Genomic DNA, 24,110 nt, shown 5'->3' on the forward strand with positions numbered 1-24,110 from the left:
CTTCCAAAAGGAAAAAAGTCCCTTTTTCTGTCATCCTAAAGAAAATTATTTCTGATGCGTTGTCATCTAGCTGTTTCTTACTACAGAAGTCACATGGGATTATTCTAGATAGAAATCTTCACTTTGGGGAAACTTGAAGTCCTTACAGGATCCTTGGACTTCTAATAGATACTAAAGTTTTATCTGTAAATATCAGGATAGGAGAAGTGGGTTCACTTAAAAATTTACACAGTTCCCACTGGAAGGGTAGTTGGGGTTAGTCCTCATGGCTCCTCCAGGCGCAGAACTAAACCTAAAACAAAAAAATAAAATTTAGTCTAGTGTCAGGAGATTTACATCTAACCTCCACGTTATCTTCTTCCTTATAATGGAACTTTCAGAAGCATTTATCTGCATTTTTTTGTTCAGACGTGTAACACAGTTTCTGGAAAGGTGATGTAGGGAAAGTGTATACTATTGTTGTCTATCGTATAGGTAATGAAAGATGATACACAGAACTTATCCTGAGCGACTGGTACCAGACCCTTGGAATAAGCTGATTTTTATCTACAGTGGTTACAGAAACATATTAAGATGAATCCTTTCATGAAATTCTGGCGCTGTCAAAATATCTTGGTTTCTATCATGCTGAAACACTTGCTTTTTGCTAGGTTAAGAAATGCTTGTTCTTTAGCCAAGATGTTGATTAGAAGCTCTAGGTGGGAACTTACAATGCAGTTAGTGTTTTGCCTTCATTCACCTGAAATCAATTACTTTGTTCTTGTATCAAAATTTTCTTGGAATTTATGTCCTGTAGTAACTTCTGTCTTTTGTTCCGATGTGGAATATGGTGAGAATGGAACTGGAAAACCCAATTGCTGATCACATTGTGGGCTCTGTGAAGGTTTGCATAACTGACAAAGGGATGCAAAACTAGAATGCGAATCTGCATGGCCATTACCTGTAGGAAGGAGGAAATGGATACTGGGTCCCATCGCCTGCTGTTGGGGGATCCTGGATGTTGGTGGGCAGTTTAGGCAGGGTCCTCTGCTGGTATGGAAAATCCATCTGAACAAGGGGGATGTAGTTCAACAGAGGAGGGTAAGGTGGCTGGAAAATGTGCTGTGGGTTGTATGGAGCCACCTGGGGAGGAGAAAGAAACAGTGCACAAGAATAAGTGGGACAATGATGATGACGGGCAGTGACCCTCAAAATGCAAACTGGAGCTGACCAAAATATTTTTGTTGTTTTTAAGAACTTTTTTCCCCGTTTCTGGTATCTCCTCTAACCTGCTGTTCGTTTCAGTGCAGAGACTTCTGTTGCCATTCAATTTGGGCTCTGTTTGCTTCTCTTTAGGAGGTATCTTTCAGATAAGTCTCTGGAGCAAAAGCTCGAGAATTTGACCCTGTAAATTCTCCCGGCATTTTTGATACTAGGAAAAGGCGGTGTTCATTTTTATATAAATACAGACTTTAATGAACAAATAAATGCAGTCTAAATAGAGGAGACAGATAATTTCATACAAAACTAGAGTATATGCAGTAGATGTTTTAGAGCTTCAGGGCCACCTCTTGAGCTATTTGGAGCAAATACTGCTCCAAATGAACCTACCCCCAGCTTGGCGTCTTTTTCCCCCAGATCTCTTCTTGTGACGGCACCAGTGTCAATCTTGGCATACGACAAACAGTTCGGACTAATCTATTGTGCTTAGCATCTGCATTCAGTGAATTAAAGTGTATTTGTAACCAGGTCAACACACCTGTCTCGAATAACATCCAAAGGAAGGGTGCAGAGCTTGCTGACAGGGGAACCTTGCTCGCTGATATGGACCCTGTTAAGCACATGTAAGACATGACTTTTAAAAATGGCCTGAGTTGATCAATTATTAATTATTTTTAATAAGATTTTAGGGGGAACGTTATGTTCAAAGAAACCAGGTTGGAGTAAATGCATTTCTTAGCTTTCAGGAAAAGTCTTCTCTTTGTCTCCCTGAGACCTCCAGTATAGGTGTCTGCCTTCTGTCCTGCCTGGGGAAGAGCTCACTTCCATCTTGACTGCTGGGGGGTGGAAGGACGATGTGCTTGTCGTATGCTAAGTAGCTTTCTGCTAAGTAATCATTGACTTAACAAGAAATGAAAACTCTTGGACTGTAAACCTGCAAGGGAGCTTAGCTTGGCACAGCAGGTGTGCCCATAGTGGTCTCCTGCTCCCTCTCCTTTCTAACAGGCTGGTGGGAACTGCTGACAACATCTACGATGATCTATCTGGGTTCTGTTAGTGAATGTAGCTTTGTCTTTTTTATTTATTTTTTTTACCCCCCCCCCCCCCCCAGTGGACTCAAAGGGACATCAAAGGGTGAGAATAGCCCATAGAAAGGCATGGGTGCATGGAATTCTCAGTATTATTTCTTTTGACTTAAGCATTTGCCACTTGAATAACCTCAGTTGGCTTTTTTACTTTGATGTGAGGTCCTGTTTCACTAGGCAACGAAACCAGTATCCAAGTCTGTAAACAGAATAACCACACGAAATATCCCCAATGAATTGTTAGGTCAAAATATTTGCAATTACACGATAACTATTTGTAAATGCAAGCTAAAAATAGACAGTAATGAATGCTAAGAGGCCAACATTCAGTATATGTGTCAATAAAACATCATCCATTGATCACAAATTTCCCAGAGGACCGTAGTACATGCGCTGATAATGCTTTCTTTGTGACCTAATGCCACTTCGGTGTAATTATTCATTGTGGGATAGCAGTCTGCTTTCTTTTAGACTCCACCCTACAGATCAGAAAGCGCTTTTCAGAACAATGGTAGTTAGTGCCCAGAGCTTGTCAGCACGGACCTGGGGATGTCATCTCAGATTCTGGATTTAGTTTATTTTACCTGAAACTGTGAAAAGCTCGAGGGGTTTGGAAGGACAGGGAGTGGAGGGAAGCTCAGACTTGGCCACACCAGCTGATTTAATACCGTGGTGGTTGTAGTAATAGAAAAGCGTGGAGTGAAAGTACTTGCACTGTATTTAATATTTTTTTTATCCGGTGTTGCAGTAGTTACTGTAAAACAAAACAAGGTTAAAGATAAGTCAGCATTCTCTTAACATAAATGTGTGGAATACTTGCAATTAAAGGGACGTGCTTTACCTGTAAGCAAAATACAAAGGTACCAGTTGCTTTTGCAGGCTGTATTTCTGGAGCACAGAGACCCAAACTTAGCAATTAGCAGTTCAAACTCACTTGTAGGGCTGTTGAAACCCTGACCCACAGGACCCAGAGTAAATTTAATTGCCTAAGCCATAAGTATGAAGGAAATGGGGCAAAAGGTTCTTACTCTGTTCTTACAGCGTTCAAAACTCTCAGACTAGGAAATTACCCCAGAAGAAGCTGATTGTTTGAGGCCTCTGGGCTGTGATCAGTCTAGGCCAGAAATGTAAACAGTAGATTTGGACGTGCAGTATTATTTTTGATTGTTCTTAGGTTACAATGGATCTCTTAAGTATCTCTCTGGGAACCCAAAAAATCATGACACTTAAAAACAAACAACAACAAAAACAACAAAATGCCTAACAGCACTCCCTCCCACCTCATCTGGGAAAAAACAGTTTATAGATAACATTGAGCAAATATATAAATCTCCATGGTTGTGACCTTCCTGTATTTCTCGTTACTGATGTGAGAAGGACATTGGAGAGATGGTGGTGAGGTGGGAGAGCAACACGAGCATCTAGTAGGAAATGAGACTTTGTGAAAGGAAAAGCAGTCTACTTTTCAACAGCTTCTAGTTAGTCTTAGTTTTCCCAAGGCTCCCGGATGCTGTTCATGCACCATGGCCAGATCCATACCTGGGTTCTGCAGTGCCTTTGTGACTGCACTGGAATCAGTTTTGGAGCCGGTCTTGGCAAATGCTGGGAGCAGCTGCTTCTGTGCTGCAGCTTGACTTTCTGCTGGTGGTGGTGGAGCTGACGCAGGTGTGCCGTCCTTCACAGAGCTGAACATGCTACTCTGTAGGAAGTCGTTCGCTGCCTTGGGTTCTTCAGCCATTGCCTGATTGTCTGGGCCCTTGGCTGTGTCTGTGTGCTTCTGCCGACCTGGTGTCTCTACCTTGCTGCCCCCTGTGCTGCAAGCGCCTGGCGTGCTGCTGTCCTCCGGCCCCGTGGAGTTCTTGTGAGACTTCGCTGAACACAGCAGGTTGGTGATGGTGGATTTAGCAGAAAGCTGAGCTTCACAGAGAGCTCGTAACTTCATCTCCCTTTCTCTGTTTCCAATCACTGCTCTGTATATACTTTCAAGTCCCTCTGTTTCACCTAGCAACCCATCTCTGTAAGAAAGTAGAATATGGCTTCTGTTCAGTTTGACCTAAAATTGAGCTAATCTTCTCGACTCTTAAGCTCTGTCATGATTTGTATTTCATCAGGCAAATAATGTCAGTTTAAGTCCATGATTCTGGACACAAGAAGGGATTTGGGGATTGCATGCCTTTTCCTGGTGTCCCTAATAGGAGAAACCTTGTTTGCTCTGAGTAGTCCAGCCTTGTATGGTTTCAACCTTCAAGGCTCAGTGGATCTTCAAATCTTTGCAGGATGAGGGCCTAAATTTCCTGGGACTTATCTGTCATTTACAGTTTTGTTATCATTTGTACGGATTTAACGGAGCTGGGTGTAGTAGTATTTGTAGCTCGTTAACCATCTTTCATATAGGAACCCACTGAAGTCCTCAGGGGCCTGACAATGGGACTGCTGCCAGGGTTGAACAATTTTGTGTTCCTTTGAGGCACACCTAAGTGCCTGTGATGGTTACCTACTCAAAATACTGTTCTAAATTCCAGTTTGCTCTTTCACGGCCAAGTATGTTCAATAACTTAATGTATTATCAATTTACCCTTCTCAGCTTCAGGGAAAGACTGATGCTCTGTGCATGCACCATACAGGTACATATAGGTATACAAATAGCACAAAAATTAGGAAACTAAATAGTAAGCATATCTAATTATCTCTAATCATATGATCACTGTAATTAGTAGGATGCTTCTTTTTCCTCTATTAAAAAAATGTAAAGAAACATCTCTTAACAAAAACCTCAACAAGTTTATCCTGTGGATAGAAAATTGATAGGTTATTTCCATTTTTATAAAGTAAAGATTATTTCATACAATTTTTCACCCCATCTTTCATTGGAACTACTCATGTGTACGTGGCTCTGCACCCCACAGCCCGTGTGTCCCCAGGTGTGTGGTTCTCTCGTTTATATTGTGGTGCAGTATGAGAGGTGGGAAGTGTTCAGCAGTTCCTTTACCGGGGATGCAGAGACAAGTTTACATCTTGGCTCCAAGTGGGGATTTTTTCCATAATCTGTTTTTTCTTCTCTCAACTTGAGGGGAAAAAATAAACATCAAGGAAGTAGAAAAATTATGAAAGATAGTACCAGCTTTCTACCTAGAAGGCAAAGTAACCCTGGGTTTTAAGTGTGGGTAGCTGGCTGCATGGAATTCCATGTAGAAGCAATCGCTCTTTCGGTCATAGTCTTTGAAGTGTCTTCACTTAAAGAAGTTGCTTTGATCCAGGAGCAGCTTTGGTGCAGGGATTGCACCAAGTTTTCTGATGCGGGTGACGCTGCAGCATTCACAGCAAATGTTTTCTGTGCAAAAAGGTTTGTCTTGTACCATCAGCACCATGTCTATATGAGCTAAGAACGACTTTGATTTGCTAGTGAAATGCTTACATATCTGAGGAGGCTCGGAGATGAGCGGGAATTCAGCCGTTCAATTGCAATCAAGAATCACAGTGATAAGTTTCTGATGTTTCCTTGGAAAAGTCAATGGAAGGGAAGCAAATTCCGTGGTGCTGGACTTGAAATGTGGGTCACTCAAACTTCTGTGGGGTCAGAATGAGCTCATGGCAAAGGCCTCACGTGCTACAGCAGCCTCACGTTGTGCAGTGAGGTCACAGATTGGCTTCACTGTGGAAACACAGAATCACAGAATTTTCTAGGTTGGAAGAGACCTTAAGATCATCAAGTCCAACCTCTGACCTAACACTAACAGTCCCCACTAAACCATATCCCTAAGCTCTACATCTAAACGTCTTTTAAAGACCTCCAGGGATGGTGACTCCACCACTTCCCTGGGCAGCCCGTTCCAGTGTCTAACAACCCTTTCGGTAAAGAAGTTCTTCCTAACATCCAACCTAAAACTCCCCTGGCGCAACTTAAGCCCGTTCCCCCTCGTCCTGTCACCAGGCACGTAGGAGAACAGACCAACCCCCACCTCGCTACAGCCTCCCTTGAGGTACCTGTAGAGAGCGATAAGGTCGCCCCTGAGCCTCCTTTTCTCCAGGCTGAACAAGCCCAGCTCCCTCAGCCGCTCCTCGTAAGACTTGTTCTCCAGGCCCCTCACCAGCTTCGTCGCCCTTCTCTGGACTCACTCGAGCACCTCCATGTCCTTCTTGTAGCGAGGGGCCCAAAACTGAACGCAGTACTCGAGGTGCGGCCTCACCAGAGCCGAGTACAGGGGGACGATCACCTCCCTGGCCCTGCTGGCCACGCTGTTTCTTATACAGGCCAGGATGCTGTTGGCCTTCTTGGCCACCTGAGCACACTGCTGGCTCATATTCAGCCGACTATCAACCATCACTCCCAGGTCCTTCTCCGCCTGGCAGCTCTCCAACCACTCATCTCCCAGCCTGTAGCTCTGCTTGGGGTTATTGTGCCCCAGGTGCAGGACCCGGAACTTGGCCTTGTTGAACTTCATGCAGTTGACCTCGGCCCATCGGTCCAGCCTATCCAGATCCTCCTGCAGAGCCTTCCTACCCTCGAGCAGATCGACACACGTACCTAACTTGGTGTCATCTGCAAACTTACTGAGGGTGCACTCAATGCCCTCATCCAGATCATCAATGAAGATATTGAAGAGGACCGGCCCCAGCACCGAGCCCTGGGGAACGCCACTAGTGACCGGCCTCCAACTGGATTTGACTCCATTTACCACGACTCTCTGGGCCCGGCTATCCAGCCAGTTTCTAACCCAACGAAGCGTGCGCCAGTCCAAGCCAAGAGCAGCCAGTTTCTTGAGGAGAATGCTGTGGGAAACGGTGTCAAAAGCCTTGCTGAAGTCAAGGTAGACCACATCCACAGCCTTTCCCTCATCCACCCAGCGCGTCACTTTGTCATAGAAGGAGATCAGGTTCGTCAAGCAGGACCTGCCCTTCATAAACCCATGCTGACTGGGCCTGATCACCTGCTTTCCCTGCAAGTGCTGTGTGATGACTCTCGAGATAATCTGCTCCATGAGCTTCCCTGGCACTGAGGTCAAACTGACAGGCCTGTAGTTCCCCGGGTCAGTCCTCCGGCCCTTCTTGTAGATGGGCGTCACATTTGCTAGCCGCCAGTCAACTGGGACCTCCCCCAATAGCCAGGACTGTTGATAAATGATGGTAAGCGGCTTGGCCAGCACCTCTGCCAGTTCTTTCAGTACCCTTGGGTGGATCCCATCCGGCCCCATTGACTTGTGCACATCCAAGTGCCGTACCAGGTCACCAACCATTTCTTCATGGATAGTGAGGGCCACATCTCTCTCCCCATCTCCTTCCACCAGCTCAGGGTACTGGGTATCCAGAGAACAATCGGAACTGCCGTTAAAGACTGAGGCGAAGAAGGCATTAAGCACCTCCACCTTTTCCTCATCTCTTGTAACTAAGTTTCCCCCCCGCATCCAGTAAAGGATGGATGACACTGAAGGTTGATTTAGTGTTTAGGAAGGTGAAACTTTTTGTTTGTTTAAAAGATTCCAGATACTTTTAAAAATGAGCATACCAGCAATTTGCATAAGTCAATATTTTAAAATAATTAAAGATTGCTAAATCGAGCAAGGTCATGCGGTTTAATCTTTGGCCGCTGATGTTATTGCAGCTGATGAATTGGGGAACACCTTTATTGACAGCTGGCATATAGAAAGATTAAGAAAAATCTTACAAAAAGGCTTTCAGGAGTAATAGAGGTACCTAGGGCATGGAAGGTAGGGTGACACCGACCCACAGCATGGCCGAGGTTGGAAGGGACCTCCTGAGATCCCCTGGTCCAGCACCCCTGTTAAGCAGGGTCACCTTGCCCAGGATGGCATCCAGGCGGGTTTGGAATATCTCCAGAGAAGGAGACCCCGCAGCCCCTCCGGGCAACCTGTGCCAGTGCTGTAACCCACACAGGAAAGAAGTGAAAACTGCAATTATGGAAGCTTCTGCCTCTAGGGTAAAAGGCAGAAGCCTGACCTAGGACTGCCTCACTTGAATTGCTTTCATTTTAAGGAAGTTCCATGAAGTCTGTGCAGTAATTTGGTTTTGGTACTTCAGTTTTGGTATTTTGGGAAGTTTTGGTGACTCGGGGGTCTTTGAACATCTGATGATCAACATACTGCCCTGTAGGGGTGTATGTAGCGGGCTCTGCTTTCCTGAGGAGCCTGCTAGCTAATTACAGGAAAACGTGGGGAGAGATGGCCAGATGAGCTGCCAAATAACAGATCAGTAGGTGAACAGTGAATCATTGTTCTGAACCCAGGGGTAGTACCGTAGCTATTGGCCTTTTCCATCTTTTTAATTTCATCAGAGTTGCAGCTGTTGAATTTGTCTCAGGTCCTTGCTGGGTGTCCCAGCCACAGCCTTCATCTCTTGTCCTGCAGTTCGCAATCCCCCGGCACTGCAGTAAAGCCGTGGCTGTGCCGAGCTGTGGCCCCAGCGGCAGGCTGAGCTGCCCCAGGCTTTGCAGGTTGCCTGGGCTGGAAGCCCTGCTGGTTAGGCTGCTGCTGTTCGTTGTAAAAATGAGATCTACATTTCTTGAAAGGTAACTTTGTTTTTGCAAAATATATTTTTAAAACTTACTAATAGTTGATAGTTCTTCACTGGTTCGTATAATGCCTCCTTCCTATGACTTAGCAATTGATTGAACTAAAATAGGCGGCTGAGCACGTGCTAACTGCAAGGATGTCTCATCTGTACCATTGGACCAACCGTTGTAGGCCAGTGCAACTCCATTGGTGCCACTGATTATTCTTCATTTACTTGGTTTCAACCTTCCTGCATTTATTTTAGTTTAAGAATTTTTTAAGGGTATAGAAGAGAAGAAAGGAGCCAGGATTCAAATTTGGATTCCTAGGTTTGTCGCCGACATGGTGTAGGCACGTCCCGTTCTGTGCCTCCATGTCTTCATCTAAAATCATCTGCTTTCTCGATCTGTAAAGTTAGCGTTCAAAAGCTGCAATAACTGTTTCCACTGTGTCAGGTAGGGTGGGCCAGGTTTGTATTACGTTTTGTTTAGGTTTTAAAGACTGGACATGTGCTAATACTTGCTGGTTGATAGCTGGACTTGTGCATTTTACTTTTTATTCTGCTTCAGGAGCATACAGTAAATATTATCCTACTAATCTGAAGAGCATATTTCCCTCCCTTATCATCATTTGTCCTGTGGAACATGATTTGGCATAATTTTTTCTGTGCTAAATTCAGCTTTTCTTTGTAAAGATCAGCTGTTTACAGTAGCTTCCTTATAACACTTTAATTTTCGATTTTGCTCTTTTGAATGCTGCTTTCACTTTCTGTAAATATTTTGATGTGTGTGTAGTTGTTTTTCTTTAAATGTTGTGGGGAAGCGAATGCAGCAGCTGCTTATGGTGCTTCAGATTTTGAAGTAGTTAGATTTCATGGGGCACACTTTTCCAAAGAAAATGGGTTATAGTGGAAAAAGTGGGAATGCTTTGCCTAACTGGGAGGCCGTCAGAAAGCAATCCAGGCACCCCGTGTCCCAGCTCTTCACTCCCACAGGTTCTTAAAGCCCCGTTGAGGAAAGCCCAGCAGCCCGTCCCCCTGGGGTCACTCACTCGTGCTGGGAGTTGCCGTTCTCTCTTCGAAGGGTCTCTGACGGCTCTGAGCAGAGCGCGGGCTGCAGCTCTTCTGAGAGGCCTTGAACGCGTTTCCAGATCTTGTGGCAGGCCTTGTCCAGGCTGTCCTGGGGGGTGTTGTCGTGGATCCAGACGTGCCTGGGGAAAGGGCCCAGCGGGAACGGCTCCTCCGATTGTACTGGTGGAGCTGGAAACCCGTCAGTGAGCATCTTCCAGCCTCTCTGCATGCAGACGGTCTTCGTGAGGAGGATGTTTGGGCAGGCAGCAAACGGAACGAGGAGCCGTGGCAACCGCGGAACTGCAGGGCTGGGCAGGGAGGGTAACTGGAAGCATCCCCTGGGCTGCCGGCAGTGGGGATGGAGATGGCATTGGTACCCTTCCCGCGGCTTAGAGCTCCCTGGCATAAACCTTTATAATTAGACTCCAGTTCCTGGGTTTGGTATTTAACTGTCCTTCCCTCTTCTCCCAAAGCTCTGCTTTGCTCGCCCCAAGGAAAGCACTGAGCACCATCTCTCTGGTCCTTTTCTGTTCTCTTGCCGTCAGTCCCCTCCTCATCTGTCCCTGTTTGAGGCCCATCTAGGAGCACATTTAATTCCTGTTCAGGTTGTTTGTCCCCTGAAACTCTTTGCTGCCCACTCTAGATTTCCCCCTCCACAAGAAGTCACGTACAAGCCCACTCTTACAAGGTGAGAGCAGGACGGACTAATTCTGGCTCATCTCTTTCAATAGCTGAATGTTTTTTCTACAAAAAAAAAAAAAAAAAAAAAAAAAAGATAAAATAGGGGGAGTATTTCTAGATGCCTTGTAAAACCTTCCACTGCCATGCAAAAAAGACTCGTTCTCAGTTTTGTAGCCTGCATATTCTTAAGCATTAGGGCTACAGAATCTTGGGTTTGTTTCCTTTTCAATATCCTCTGTGGCGTTTTGTGTGTTGGCTAGGTGCTGGGCTATAGAATTGATCTAGGTATGAAAATAAAAGGCCCACATCAGCATTGATGTGGGCATAACCTGTTTTCCTCCCAGTAGTGGTAATGCAGCTAGGAGTGAGTAAACGTGTGGTGTTCAGTGCGATGCTTGTGTTCCCTTATGAAATTATTCGTAGTGGTGGTTTTGGTTTTAGTGCACACGATCATGCTCCTAGTGTGAATGCCTTCTGTGGTTCCTCATTTCATCACCCAGTGGTGACGTTTGTGAGCCAGCTCTGTGTCTATGTCCACTGGAGCTTGATGCACATAGGAGAGAGAAGAAAGGAAAAGGAGGAGCCCTAGAGATGTGGCTTGGTGTTAAAAGTAGTGGGAGAAGCTGGCTTTGACACTTGGTGTGTTTGGTAAGTCCTTGCCCTTATCAAGGTCTCAGCTTCTCCTCTAAGAAGCTACTGTGAGGATGTGGCTCGTACCTGTGAATTTTCTCAGCTCCGAGGGTTAAACCAGGAATCAGGCATGTTGCAATCGCTCTTATTTGATTCGGAGGAATCACAAAACAGTTTATAGTGTCTTGGCAGGGAGGGTGAGGTACGCTGGGCTAAGTGAAATTGGAAAAAGTTGGCTAAATATCTGCAACGACCAGAAGGCAGCGAAGTCTGAAGGCAGGGGACTCATTTGAGCCCTGGCTCTGACTGTGGGTGGCAGTGCAGAGCAGAATTTCCCAGCTTCTGGTGGGTGCCTCCAGCGAAGGCAGGATTCCTCTTTCAGTAGAGGTAATTTTGCAAGGTGAGAAGTGCAGCGAGTGGTGCAAGTTACAGCGGGGCTGGTAACCAGGACCTGCAAAGGTCTCCTTGTCAAAACTGGGTTGTGATCAAAGGTGGTGGCTGCAGTGATGGTTTCTGCTGTATTCATCAGTGTTGCCCATTAAACAAATAAATGCCCTTTTTTATGCCTTTTATTTATTTATTTATTTGAGAGATTAAGACCCTAAACCTAGTGGTTTTAAGCAGAAAGCTTCCTTGGGAGGAAATCCTCGATTTGAAATCGGTATGGTTTTATTTACCAGGAAGAAAGTGGCATTGTATCTGCTCAATGACTTTATTATGCCTGTGGATTGTTCTTGATGCAGGGCTAGCTGACTTTGGCTCAGCTGATGCTCTGCTGGTGTGCAGCAACCAAGTCACATCTTCGGCTGAATGCAGTTTCGGGATGGGGAACTCTTTGAGGTGAATGGCTGTATAAGGGAAAAGCAATGTATAGAGCTGTCAAGTGTGGTACCCTGTTTCTCAGCTCCTTTATATTTGGATCTATGCCTTTGAACAATAAGGTCTATTTGAATAGGACGCTGCAGTTTAAACAGACATAAAGCAACTCTTTCATGTAACAGCCCTGGTTGCCTTGGCTCTTGGCATTGGCTCACAGTGTAGGCAGTGGAAGGATTCAAATGCAGAGGGGACACAGGGGAAAGTGAGTGAGAAAGAGGATTGATTTGAGGGCGGAGGGACAGATTTTCAAGCCCTCGATATAATTTGTTTTTAGCTGTCAAATAAGCTCATTCAAGGCAACCGGAACAAGGCTGAAGAAGGGGGGTTTGCAGCAAGAAACTGCAGCAAATGCAAAGCACCAAGGCAGGGGGATGGGTGGCGGGGCCGGGCTACCACCGGCAGCCAGGGGCTGGGGCTGGGGGGGTCAGGGGGCGGCTGGGGGGTGGCAGACAGCGGGATGGGTGCTGTCCCCCACCCGGAGGTGAACGCCGAAGCAGGTTCTTGCCGGGGAGCAGCGAGATTTTCCAGGGTTCTGCTGTTTTTTAAAGCTTGAACATCACGCGTGAGCTGGAGTTCTTTCCCTTCTCCGTGGGGTCTGAGCATCGCTGCCGAGATAATTAAGTTCCTGGATGTGTCTTTAAAGGACTGCATTTTTTTCCCCATCTTGTGTGCAGCCATAGGGACAAATGTACTAACAGACGTTTTAAAAAAAAAAAAAAAAAAAAGAAAAAAAAAAAGAGGGGGTTAGAGGAGAAATATCACTGGGAGCAGCCCTGCAGAGGGGCCGCAGCACCAGAGCCAGGCGTGCCTGGTGGCCCAGGAGAGGGGGCACCCCCAGGACACTGCCGGTCCCAAAGGGTCCCACCAGGGCTGGGGCTCACCCCATCGCTGGGATCCGTGCTGCTAGGATGGGTCGCAGACAGGGGGTGTCAGTTCCGTGACTCATGGTTGTAAGGAAATCTGCTTCATCCCCCAAACTGTGTCAATATCATCAAGTTGTTTACAGAGGCTCGGCTGGGGGGGCCCCGGGAGGAGGCTGCATTGCTCTGGCAGATGTCTTAATAGCGTGCGCGTCCATAGTGTGCTATGCTCCCCGGCAAACGGGGGGCTCTGGGACTTGCCGCGATGAAAAAACCTGTGGTGTGCATTAAAAACAATAAATACAATGCTAAAGCATAATTTGTGGATTGTTGGTTCTGGTGGGGCGGGGGCTGGTGGGAGGTGTGTGCTGGGGCCAGGAAGCGAAGCCGAGCCGAAGCCAGTCTGTGGCTGCACAGCAGCCCCTCATCGCAAAGCCCGCGCCCCCTCCCCAGGATTTAGGGAAAGAGGAGAACAAAGATGTGGGAGCGATTAATCAACCGGCTAATAAAAAAGTATAAATCCCTGGGGACTGTGTGCTGCTAATGCCGGGGAGCTGGCTCAGAGACAGCCGCCGGGAGGGACGAGCCAGCCCTCCTCTCCTCGCCTCTCCTCTCCCCGAGCCGCTGCCACACTTGGTTCATTCCAGCTGCAGAAGCTCAGAGCCTTCCATGCGGTGGGATTTTTTTTCTGGGCTGAAAAAATTAGAATAAAAAAAAATCACAAGCCTGACCTGCTTTTTTCCCCACTCTTTCCTTTCTCCTCTTCTTCTAGCTGAGCTGAGGACTATCCCAATCGCAAAGGGGGAGAAAAAAAGGGGGAAAACCCAACAACAACAAGCAACCCCCAGCACACCCCATTCCTGCCACCCTTTGACATGCAACCTTCCTTGGGATGGGACAAGCTGGGATGCAGCTGCAGCTTTGGAAGGAATTGGGGGAAATTGGGGATCTTTGCTCTCATGACGGTGGAAGCGAGCTCCTGGAGCCGGGTGCTGCTGCTCTCCGTGGGGCTGCTGGCTGCCTCAGCGACCGGTAAGTGTCATGGAGAAAGCTGGCAACTTTAGGAGTATTTGTCTTCCTGCTGCTTAGATCCAGGGACCGCTGCTAATCCGCTTTCCTGGGGACTCTGGGGTGTGTGTGTGTGTGTGTACTTGTATGTCAGCACATGCTTCCCTGTAGTGTTCAATAAGGAGTGGATTTTCTTCAGACCTTTCTACGAGATAGTTTGCCTCAGTCCTTTGGGAGCAACAATTTTAAATGATACGGTTATAATAGGTGGCTTGATTTGTTTTTATTTCTCCTTCTGGTGGGTCAAATAATGTGTGCACAGTTGCCATACAATATGCAAGATGACTGAAAAATGCCATCACGGTTCCCCCTCTGTCTTTCCCTTGCATCTTAATTCATTATTTCACTACCCTGGTATTTGACTATAGCTGATAAAATAGGTTTAGGACTCCTTGCATGAAGATAGAAGCACTCTCCTCTTAATCTTCCTGCATTTCAAGTTGATTTGCTCTTAGAGATGAGCTCCTCAGTCTCAGCATCTTGATTTTTGTGAAAAATGTTTATTGACTTGGAAGATAGAGACTTGAAATGGGGGGCGGGGGGGGGGCCGGAATTTGCTTACGTCTCCTCCCCGGTTTCTGCAATTGACCTTGTAGCAAAAGCATATCGAAGGACTGAAGTTTATTTCTGGTGTAAACAGCAAATATTTAGGGACTGTCCTTATATGTGCGAGTGTGGGAGGGGGAAGAGTGGGAGAGCTGAGTGTTTGGCAGTGTCTTCTTTCAATGCTGCTGTGCTCCGATTTCCAAGAGTTTGAGTAACGTCTGTCTTATCTGCTGCATCCTAGGCTAGAGGAATGTACGCTTGTGTGTGTTCACGTGTAGGAAAGCTGCTTGGTTTGTTTGGAAAACCTTGTGTTACCTCGACACTGATTTTTATTATGTAAGGCAGACTTTCTCCAAAGAGATCCAGAATAATTAACTGCTCCTCCTAAGTATGCTTGCAGTAGACCCAAAGACTTTTGCTACCTGGAATCATCTATTAGGGAAGGAGGTAAAAGCACCCGATGACCCACAAGTTGTAATTATGGATGAGTACTTGTTTGTGGTGATTATTTTTCCTTTCTTCAGCAGGAGCATTTAGCCTATGCACAAGAGAATCATTCCAGCAGTTTCCGTTGTGCTTTTCTGATATAAGTAGAAGGATGCAGGGATACCTAAATGTGAATTATTATGTAAGGGTTTTACTGCTTTTTTCCTTCTCTCAGGTTATCTGTAGCTTGGTCATACTTAAATTTTTCAGGTTTCTTCCTGTATCTGCTTGTTCAGTATTTCAGCCTTTCTTCTCAGGCCCCTCGCTCTTCTCTCTCTGTATTTGGAGTGCTGCTCTGGTTCCTTCACCCAGGGGTTGGTGCTCTGTTGTGTTTTCATCTCCGCAAGTAAATCTGCGAAAGTTTTTTAGATGTAAGGTGTTATTAATTACATCTGAATACTAGTATTTGTCACTGAGTACTTTCCCAGGTACTCCTTTTCAGCAAATTCAGAAATCCAGGTAATGATCTTTTTGCTAAGGCAAGGGATCAATTTTGAAACCAGTGGCTTACTCCAAGATATCCAGAACACAGTGAACGTATCTACCAAGTGAACACAGCCACCTTTTCCAGAATCCGTTGCAGTTTTAGGGTTTAATTCCAGAAAGTAAGTTTAGTCTGGCAGGGACTTCTGGTACCTTCGCCGAGCAAATCATGGTCCTCTGTGGAACAAAGTTCCTGAGAGGCTTCACTCCTGAGCTCGCCTTTTCCTAGGGTTTGTGTAGGTGGTAATAACCCCGAGTACCCATAGTGTGGCAGTAGAGCTGTGTATATATAAACATATACATGCATAAAACTATCAGCTAGTAGTTCTGGCCGCCTGAAAAATAAAGGAAAGAAATCCCTACTCATGTTGTATCAGATGTCTGTCAGCAGTCCGGTTGCCCAGTGATAGCCTTTTAAAAACCGCCCCGTTACTGCATGTGCTTCCTTCGGATGTTACTGCATGTGCTTCCTTCGGATGCTGCTGCATCTGAAGGCAAGATAAGGTGGCTTCTGTCTGGGCAAAGTGACCCAGCTGTAGGGAAGGGGTTTCGTTGTGTGCTGGAGTTTGCTGTATATCTGGGGGCTGGGGGGGAGGAAGGGTGCACAGCTTCCCTTTTTTTCAGCGGTGCAATGATTTGACAGCACTTGAAGATTTGAGGAGGGCACTGAATTTGGCTGCAAGTTGTGATTCACGTGTGGCTTCTCAAACATATGTTTAATGATTCTGGTATTTTATTCCTTGGTTGTCAAAACAGGTACTCTTAATAGGAATAAGAGTAATGTTTTTCTGTTCCTTTCTGGGTAATTAGCTATGCATTGGCACTGGGACATGCACTAGGGATGGCTGTTGGCCGGGTATATTTGGGACATACGCAATTTCTTTTGAAGGCCTATTATAAAGGAGGTCTTGATGCTATTATTCACACTGCCTTACTAGTCAACATCTTGTTTTGTACTCGGTAATGGGAAGATGCACTGGCTTGAAAGATGATCTCATCAGTTTAAACCCCTTGCAATTTTCTTTTTTTCTTGATGGAAAATAGTTTTTGCCAGATTCTTCCATTGAAGAGCGGATGAGCAGGAAGCTGTTTATGAATTTTGATGTATGGGTACATATCTATATTATAAATCATCTTTCCATTTTGTTCTGTTTTCTTAAATCTCCACAGGACGAAGAGTGGATCGGGTACTTAGGTACTTAGTCTGCCAGGGAAGCGACTTAACTGTGAAGTACTCAGTGATGTGAGTGCGTTTTTTAAAGGGGTAAGGGTGTGAGATACTAACTCTGAAGTGGTGGATAGATGTTTTTATGTAGGAGGGAAGGGAATAGTCACCAGCTTGATTATATTTGATTGTGGCACACGATAAAACTACAGTATTTTATGACAATAGCTGAGTATATCATTTTGATCCGAGTCCTACTATCAGTGCTGAAGCAGTGTGGATATCACTGCTAAATAGAATGAATGATTCCCACTTACTCATTCATGTCTTGCTAATGTCTTTTGTTACAGGAAGGGAGGCGTTTATGGCAAACATTTAGAGGGTGCAGCCTTTTTTGCATGGGATCAGACTGACTTCATAGTGCTTAGAGAGGATGGCAAAATGCAGAAGGCTTCATGTTGCTGTGCTCCCTCCTCACCCTGGTGACTGGGGGGAGGTAACGTGGCTTGGCCTGTAGGTGTTTGTGTTCCACAGTGAGGTTATACAGGTGATCCTCAGCTGGATGGGACTACGAGACAATCCTTCCCTCTCCATGTGCCTGGACAACTGTGTGGCACTCAGGTTTGGCTGACTGGAGTGTAGTGAACTTACTTGCTTACCTCTTCGTATTGGTTTGCACACGTGTGAGCTTTCAGGGAAGAATATCCAAATTCATCATGGTTTTCTCCATACCAGTGTGTGCCTATTCTCCATACCGGTGTGTGCCCATATTGATGGCTTGAGATGGGCAGGGGAAGGAGCCTGTAGTAGGAACACCCTTAGTGCTGGGTGGTAGCCAGGGCTCTGCTTCAAGCCTGGGATGTTTAGGTCGCAATTCTGTGGCTCTGCCTTACTGTGTAACCTTTGGGAAGCAATTCCACTTCTGTCTTCACAGTCTTCGATGGAGTTCGTCACTCGGGATACAGGAGGCTTTCCTTTGCCATATAATTATTCATTGCCTGTCTCTCTGACTTCTGTTGTGGTTTCTCTGCTGATGAAGAACATCTAAGCTCAAGCTTACCTTGCCATGGAGCTCAGCCTTTGTATGTCAGATACCTCCTAGGGAAAATTTGTATTCATCTGGTGGATGGACCCCAGCTGAGCCAGGCTGCAGTGGAACAGAGGTGGATGTCTGCTCAGCTGATCCTCTGTGGCTGCCTTCCAATTGTCTAGGAGTGTCTGTCAGAAGGCGGAATACGTCAAAATGGGTCCAGGGAATGTGGTCCAGGCAGTCTGCAATAGATCCCAGTGGATATGCTTTTTGCTGAGGTGGTTTAGGGTTCAGGGTGCACCTGAGCTGTCAATGTCACGTGTAGTATTCCTGCTGTAGATAATACATTTTCTTATACAGGAGTCACTGCCTCATTAATCTGTTTCTAGAGACAAGCAAAGAATAATTCTTTCCCCTGACTCCATTTGCTGTTAACCGTTTCTACCTGTGCTCCAGGGATTTGCAACTGCTCAATCACTGTGTACCACTCACTGCCTTGCTCTGTTTGAGAGGCCATTTTTTTGTGAAATGCCAAATTTCACAGCCGTGTTTCTATTCCTGCTGCAAGCCCTCCTTCCTCCCCCAGTAATTCCAACTTAAATTTGGCATGGATCTTGACCAGAGGAAACTTAAAATGTTAATGGACAGGTTTGGGGGGAAGTCAGGCAGCCTAACCTTTGTAACATTGGTTGTGTATCTTCCGTGCTTCTGGAGAGTTGGCTGAAGAATGTCTCCTCTCTGAGCTGCTTCCATCAGGTGTATCAAAGCCCCTAGCTACCTCTCTAATAGCAAGACCCTACTGGAGATGGGAAGGACGCACAGTGTCCTGGCTAGTCCATTATAGGATTTGGACTTGAGTTTTCTGTTCTGACTGCTCGGGTAACCATTTGACTATTCACTTTCACTACATCACGCAGGTCGAGGCTTATAGCATAGGTGTGGCTGGTATGAAGGTGGAGAAAGCTGCAATAGATGCATCTTTGTGCACTTATAAGAAAAGCCTTGCTAACTCAATTTTTAACAAAAGTGTCCCAAGACACAGAGTCATTTTTCATACGCTTTAGTGAAATGATATCAAATCTGGATTTGGCTGAGTGGGTTTTAAGATGCTTCTGTGTAATCTTTTATATTTCTAGGCTTTGGGAGGTTCAAAAACACCATGAGTAGGCCTAGATTTGAAATATGTGCAACAGAAAGCACAGCAAATTCAAGTGGAAGGGGAGAGGTGAGACTTTACTTTTAAGGGCTATAAAAAGAAATAAGTCGAGTAACAAAGGTTCTGTTCTGCTTGACTTGGTTTAAGCTGCCTGTCTAACATATCCAGGAACCAAAGATGGCAGAAGCAATGCAATCACATCGCTTGACTCCAACATGCAAGTGTAGCCTCTGTGGGTGTGCAAATGACTGAGGGGACAGTTAACAACAGCATAACCCTTTAAAGGGTTTTAAAACCAGGTAAGCTTTTGCTTCGCCCAGGAAGACTGACCATAAGAAATGTGGTCCCTGTGGCGGTGCCCTCGCGTATGCCCACGGGGCAGCCCAGCTCGTCCCTTATCGATGGGACACAAGTTGTTCTCTGTACTGAGAGACTTGCACAAGGTCACTTAGGGAACTTCTGGTGCAGCTGTAAGTATCTCAGGCTAAGCCTTAAACGCAAGATTGGTTCTCTTAATTCTCTGCGGAGGTGAGCGAAGCTCCTTGTTGGGAGGTGCTTCCTGCACAGCTGTATGGCGTTTCTGAGGCTCCCCGAGGTGCGAGTGCCTACTTTGAAAGCAATGCAAGTGTCCAGTTCTCAAAAAAATCAAGATGGAGATTAAAAAATAAAATAAAAAAATAAAATGGGATGGCAGCCCCTATAGTTTCTGTGTTTACACAGTGTTTCTGGAGGAGTGAAGTACAGTGCAATTATGGAAATCAATGTACTTTGCTTGCAATAAACATGATGCAGTGCGGTAATCTGCAAAATAAATACGCTTCTGCCATGCTATGCAGTGGCTGACTGATCTGATAGTGGTTAATGTGTAATTGGGAAAATCCCATTGATTAAAGAAATCAAATTAACTCTGTTTCAGTCTCTTTGCTGCCATGGACACAGCCAGAACAAAGATAGTATGCTGCAGAGAGCTTATGTGCAATTTTCTTATACCTCCCTTGTGTGAAAGCAGACCAGAGAATTTTTTGGTTTGTTGTTTGCTTTTGTCACTTCACAGTGGACATAGTATGGTGTTCTTTCCATCTGCCCAGGCTGAGGTACAGCAGTGCCTTGCAGGAATGGTTGCAGTAATTTTCTGTCTGAGGTGCGGGCATTGCTGCCATAATCTGCCAGTTTGTGTGCTCGCACTGTGGTCTGCTGGATGGAGGGAGCACCAGGGGCTTGGTCCTGCTGCTAATAAGCGTTTCTGCGAGGCCCGGATAATCGTGAAGCAGGGAGATCTGGTGATTTGTGACTTTCACTCAAAGTGCAGAAAGATTTTTGCAACTGTGAGGCCTGGAGCAGCTCTGGTTGCCAGGGAGATGTGTGATAAGGAAGTAATTAAAAAAAAAATTCTCCCTGTGTTATTGACTGCGAAAAATCTACTTGAAATTGAACTGATGACTTGGCTCAGGGGGAAGCAGGTATTTAGAGTGAAAGAAGGGGAATGTGACTTGAAGGAACACCCATCCGACAGGTTTTGTTAATGTATTTGTAGCATGGTGAACCCAGCAGATTTTTGGATGAGCAGAGGCCCTTTTGTGTCCAGTGCTGTGTAAAACACACAGTTGGAGGCAGCCCCTGCCTGGAAGATTGTACAGTCCAAGCTATCAACAAGTACTGGGTGTAATTCTTGGGTGTTAGAGGAGTGAAAAAACTGGGGGGAGACCACAGTACAGGGGGGTTCTCTGCCCACACTGCCAAGTCGTCTTCTTCAGCCAGGTTTGTCTGAAGACAATAGGTGAGAAAGGCAACCAGCACCACCAGAAAACAGCGCTATGCTCGTATGTACATCACACTGGGCTTGGTAGGAGTGCTGCCAAGCTCTCACAAAGGCCTGGTGTATCTCAGTGTTCTCTGCCACTTGTGCTTCGTTCTTAGTAATTCTTGCTGACCTCAACATGCAAGTCTTTCTCCATCTGTAATCAGAAGGAAATCATCAGCATCTTATATCTCTCCGGCAAGTTTTCTTTCCCTCCACCTTCCACGTAAGAAGACCTTGCTGCTCCTGCTCCATTATCAGCCCTGTAAGAGAAGGCACTGGGCAGAAACCATCTGTCCAAAGACATTTTGCTGTAAATGAAGGGCAGGGGCCAGTTAGGACCAGATACCAAAAGACCGGCCCAAGGTCACACAGCAGGTTACTAGCAGAACTGAGGATAGACTCTGGGTCTTCTCCCCGTGTACTAATGCTGGACTGCAGCACAGAAGTGCCATTCTGCTGCTGCTGAGAGAGGAGATTTTTTTGAGATGCTTTCTCGCTGCAGATGAGGTCTGAGCTGTGTTTGCGCTCGCGGATGTGAAGGCATTTTACAGTAGTTAAACTGAAACAGAACAATTTCTCAATACATTTATCAAAATGTCTGCAGTTCCCATTTCAAGGCAGATAAAACAACAATGAATATCAAATAAAGTTGTCTTTATCCAGAACATTTAAAAACAAAGAAGATTGGTTCTTTTGGCCTCTGGCTTGCACTAGCACTCTGGAATGCTAACTCTGTTCTGTCATGATGAAATATCTTTATTTGGGTTTCAACACTTGCCTTAGTGCCACCTACATATCCCCTTAGCTTGAGAAGTAGCTACCTTTTGTTTTCCTTTAGCGAGATGTAGAGCAACAGGGCACTGCACCAAACCACGGTCGCTTGGCTTGATCGTCCTGGCCCCATCAGTGTCTCCAGAGCTGGTTGTTTTAGAAGGTGCAAGAGCACTGAAATACAGAGACAAGGAAGATGAATTAATCACCGCTGGAGAATTAACCACAAGTGGGGATTTTACGGTTCAGTGCTCTCCTGTTATTTGTGCACTTGCTCTCTCCCTCCCAGCTGGAGAAGGCATCGAAGCCCAATCCTTGCTGTTTTCCATGGCAGTTGGCTCTCAAAAGTCCTCGAGGGCATGAGCCTTTGTCCTTGCTTCACTTTCCCTATCTGTAAAATGGGGATAAGTAGGATCTGTAAAACCCTGAAATGATTTACAGATTTATTCTGCAGAGAGATCCCAGAATGTTGTGATAAGCTTTCAGCAGATACAAATTGCACTGTGTTGATTAGCCACACAAGTTTTATGCTCTTGGTTGTCTCCCTTGATTGCATGGAGTGAATTCAACCATTTCATGTACAATTTGGGATTAATTGTGAATGACATTCTGAGGTGAAAGTTGTCTGTCTGCTGCTGAACTTCAAGAAATAAAGTACTCATGGCGAAAAGTCAGAAATAGAAGGAAATGCAGTTTCTGTTCCAACTCAGGTTGCTTAGCTCCGTCTGTAATTAGCGGTATATCACTTGCACAGTTTCTTCTATGTATAGAGCCACACTTGTGCCGTGCCTTGTAAGACTGTGGCACAGTTTTTAAAAGAAGAGTGAACTCCAGCATAGATGGGAAGGGGGGAGGCTTGCAGCAGACAAAGAATTCACCAGAATCATCAGGAAATTGAATACTGGTCGTAAGTAGAGCAGGCTAGTGACAGAAGGGGTGGTCTGGACCTTCAGGATTTAACCTGCCATAGAATCCTTGGCTTTGAAGCATTTGTTTAAACTGTGTGAGCTTCAGTTTCTTGAACAGAGTGGAAAAACAAATCATAGTACTGCCTAATGTATTAGGAAGATGTGTTTCAGGGATTGCAGAGATGAAACAGAAGTTTGTTTCCTAGTTTTTGTGCCTCCTTCTTATTGGCAATTTAGCAAATCTTTTTAGTTAACCTAGTGAAAATAGAACTTGATGGGATCTTTTTAATGTCCTTGCTTTTGGAGCCCGTCAGAGAGCTGGTGGTGGCACTTCGTGCCTGAAAGAGCAGGATGAGTGGATTCCCTTAATGCTCGAGTTGTTTTGGTTTTCTACAGTTTGCCAAAAACTTCCTAGTGGGGAATGATACACAGTTGTGTGATCACTTGGGTATTGTTACCATTCTGCTCTCGCTCTGCTTTTGTTACTGGTGTGTTCCCAAGCTCAGGACCTAAAGGCTTGTACAGGGGAGTCACTGCTTTTTTTTTTTTTTTTAGCCAAAATGACCATTTTTAGCTGGTATCTTGAGCGTCTCGCATATAAGCCAGTCTTGCAGTTTGAGGATGTAAGGATGCCCTGGGTCTCATTCTGTTCCCCGGTCATGCCTCCTTCACATTTCTGTAACTCCATTATCTTCATCAGGATTCTTCCCTCCTCTGATTGCTGCAGGGCAAAGGAGGATCTGGTCCTTTGTCAGATGGATGCTTGGTCTGAAGTTCCGTGAGCAGTTAATGCCAAGTTGGAGGTACAGAAAATGGAAGCTCATTTCTTCTGTAACAAAGGCACAATTCAATGTTCCTTTCCCATTTGATACACTGAATAATAATATCAAGAAAAATATATTTCCTTCCAGAAAGGAAATCTATTTCCTCAGAAGGATAATGAAGCCTGGAGCTTTTCCAAAGCCAATGCCATTTTAAAAGATGCTACTTGCATCATGCAGCATATTGTATATATCCCTCTATTGTTTTTTTGTCTCCATTATGGAAAGGTTAGGCGCTGATTGTGGACACTGCACATCTGTCAGCAACCATCCTGGGATGTTTTCATTAAAGTTGAGCACACCTGGAAAAGGACTCGGTATGCTGATAGTAAAAAGTGTCCGCTCGCTGGAATAATGAGCGTTTGAAGGGTGGGGAATTTGTCCCTGGTAGTGTTGGGACTTTATTCCTACTGCTGGGTTTAACACACATGCTCCAAAGGACCCAGTCCTGGAATGATGCAGGAGGGGGGACGGCATTGTTACTCGTGTGCTGGAGCCTCTGCACGGCCATCCTTGTCCTGAGGGCTCCAGCTCCGCTTGTGGAGGCTGTGCTGTGACAATGGTCAAATGACGCTGCTCTTCGGCAGCTAATAAAGCAGCAGTGTTGGAGCTTCTCTACTTCAGTAGGATGTTTTAATGAAAATACACTTAATAAACTGTCGGTGCTCATATGCTGAGGGAACAACGTGTAAAACGGTCCCCACGCTATAGATATTATATTGCTTAAAGCCTTGAGCAAAGCCTGGTGAAACCATTATTATTATTATTATATTGAATGAAGTTCTCGGGCCTTGATCATGAAGACAGATCATCCAGTACCCCAACACAGGAGTCTCAGACAGAGGTCTCTTCTTCTGTACTAGACACGATGCTGCTTTCTTCACCTTGGCAAGATTTAGGATACGAGAAACCATCCTGCAAGGCCCACGCTGTCGTTATATCTTCATAAATAGCTGAATCAGTTC

The 24,110-nt window shown here is 45.6% G+C and overlaps 2 protein-coding genes across 10 annotated transcripts in view; one reads left to right on the forward strand and one right to left on the reverse strand.

Moving 5' to 3' along the window:
- CSMD2 (CUB and Sushi multiple domains 2) overlaps window positions 1-24,110 on the forward strand; it is a 333,924-nt gene that overhangs the window by 26,775 nt on the left and 283,039 nt on the right. For 6 of the 9 annotated variants that reach the window (XM_035345331.1, XM_035345329.1, XM_035345327.1 and 3 more), the window contains one exon: window positions 13,683-13,942. In XM_035345331.1, the coding sequence (XP_035201222.1) occupies window positions 13,786-13,942 (157 nt within the window). In that variant the 5' untranslated portion in view covers window positions 13,683-13,785. Of the gene's footprint in view, window positions 1-10,045; window positions 10,064-13,330; window positions 13,943-24,110 lie in introns of those variants that run through there. The other 3 variants (XM_035345330.1, XM_035345326.1, XM_035345332.1) reach the window with 3 other exon arrangements.
- C23H1orf94 (chromosome 23 C1orf94 homolog) lies at window positions 937-10,089 on the reverse strand. Its single transcript, XM_035345867.1, has 5 exons — window positions 9,842-10,089; window positions 3,921-4,300; window positions 2,870-3,039; window positions 1,591-1,647; window positions 937-1,122 (listed from the first exon to the last, which is right to left on the reverse strand). Exons 1-5 carry the CDS (start codon window positions 10,087-10,089, stop codon window positions 937-939), a joined length of 1,041 nt encoding a protein of 346 aa, XP_035201758.1.

The sequence above is a fragment of the Oxyura jamaicensis genome, chromosome 23 (assembly GCF_011077185.1).
Source record: "Oxyura jamaicensis isolate SHBP4307 breed ruddy duck chromosome 23, BPBGC_Ojam_1.0, whole genome shotgun sequence".
Classification (NCBI taxonomy): domain Eukaryota; kingdom Metazoa; phylum Chordata; class Aves; order Anseriformes; family Anatidae; genus Oxyura; species Oxyura jamaicensis.

Bases quoted from the DNA above. Each gene is read 5' to 3' on its own strand.
- C23H1orf94 (XM_035345867.1), bottom strand. From the start codon at position 10,089: ATGCAGAGAGGCTGGAAGATGCTCACTGACGGGTTTCCAGCTCCACCA. The intron at 4,301-9,841 runs GTGAGTGACCCC...ACTTTCTTACAG, and splicing joins AACGGCAACTCCCAGCACGA to AGATGGGTTGCTAGGTGAAA. The intron at 1,123-1,590 runs GTAGGTTCATTT...TCTCCTCCCCAG, and splicing joins AAAAAGACGCCAAGCTGGGG to GTGGCTCCATACAACCCACA.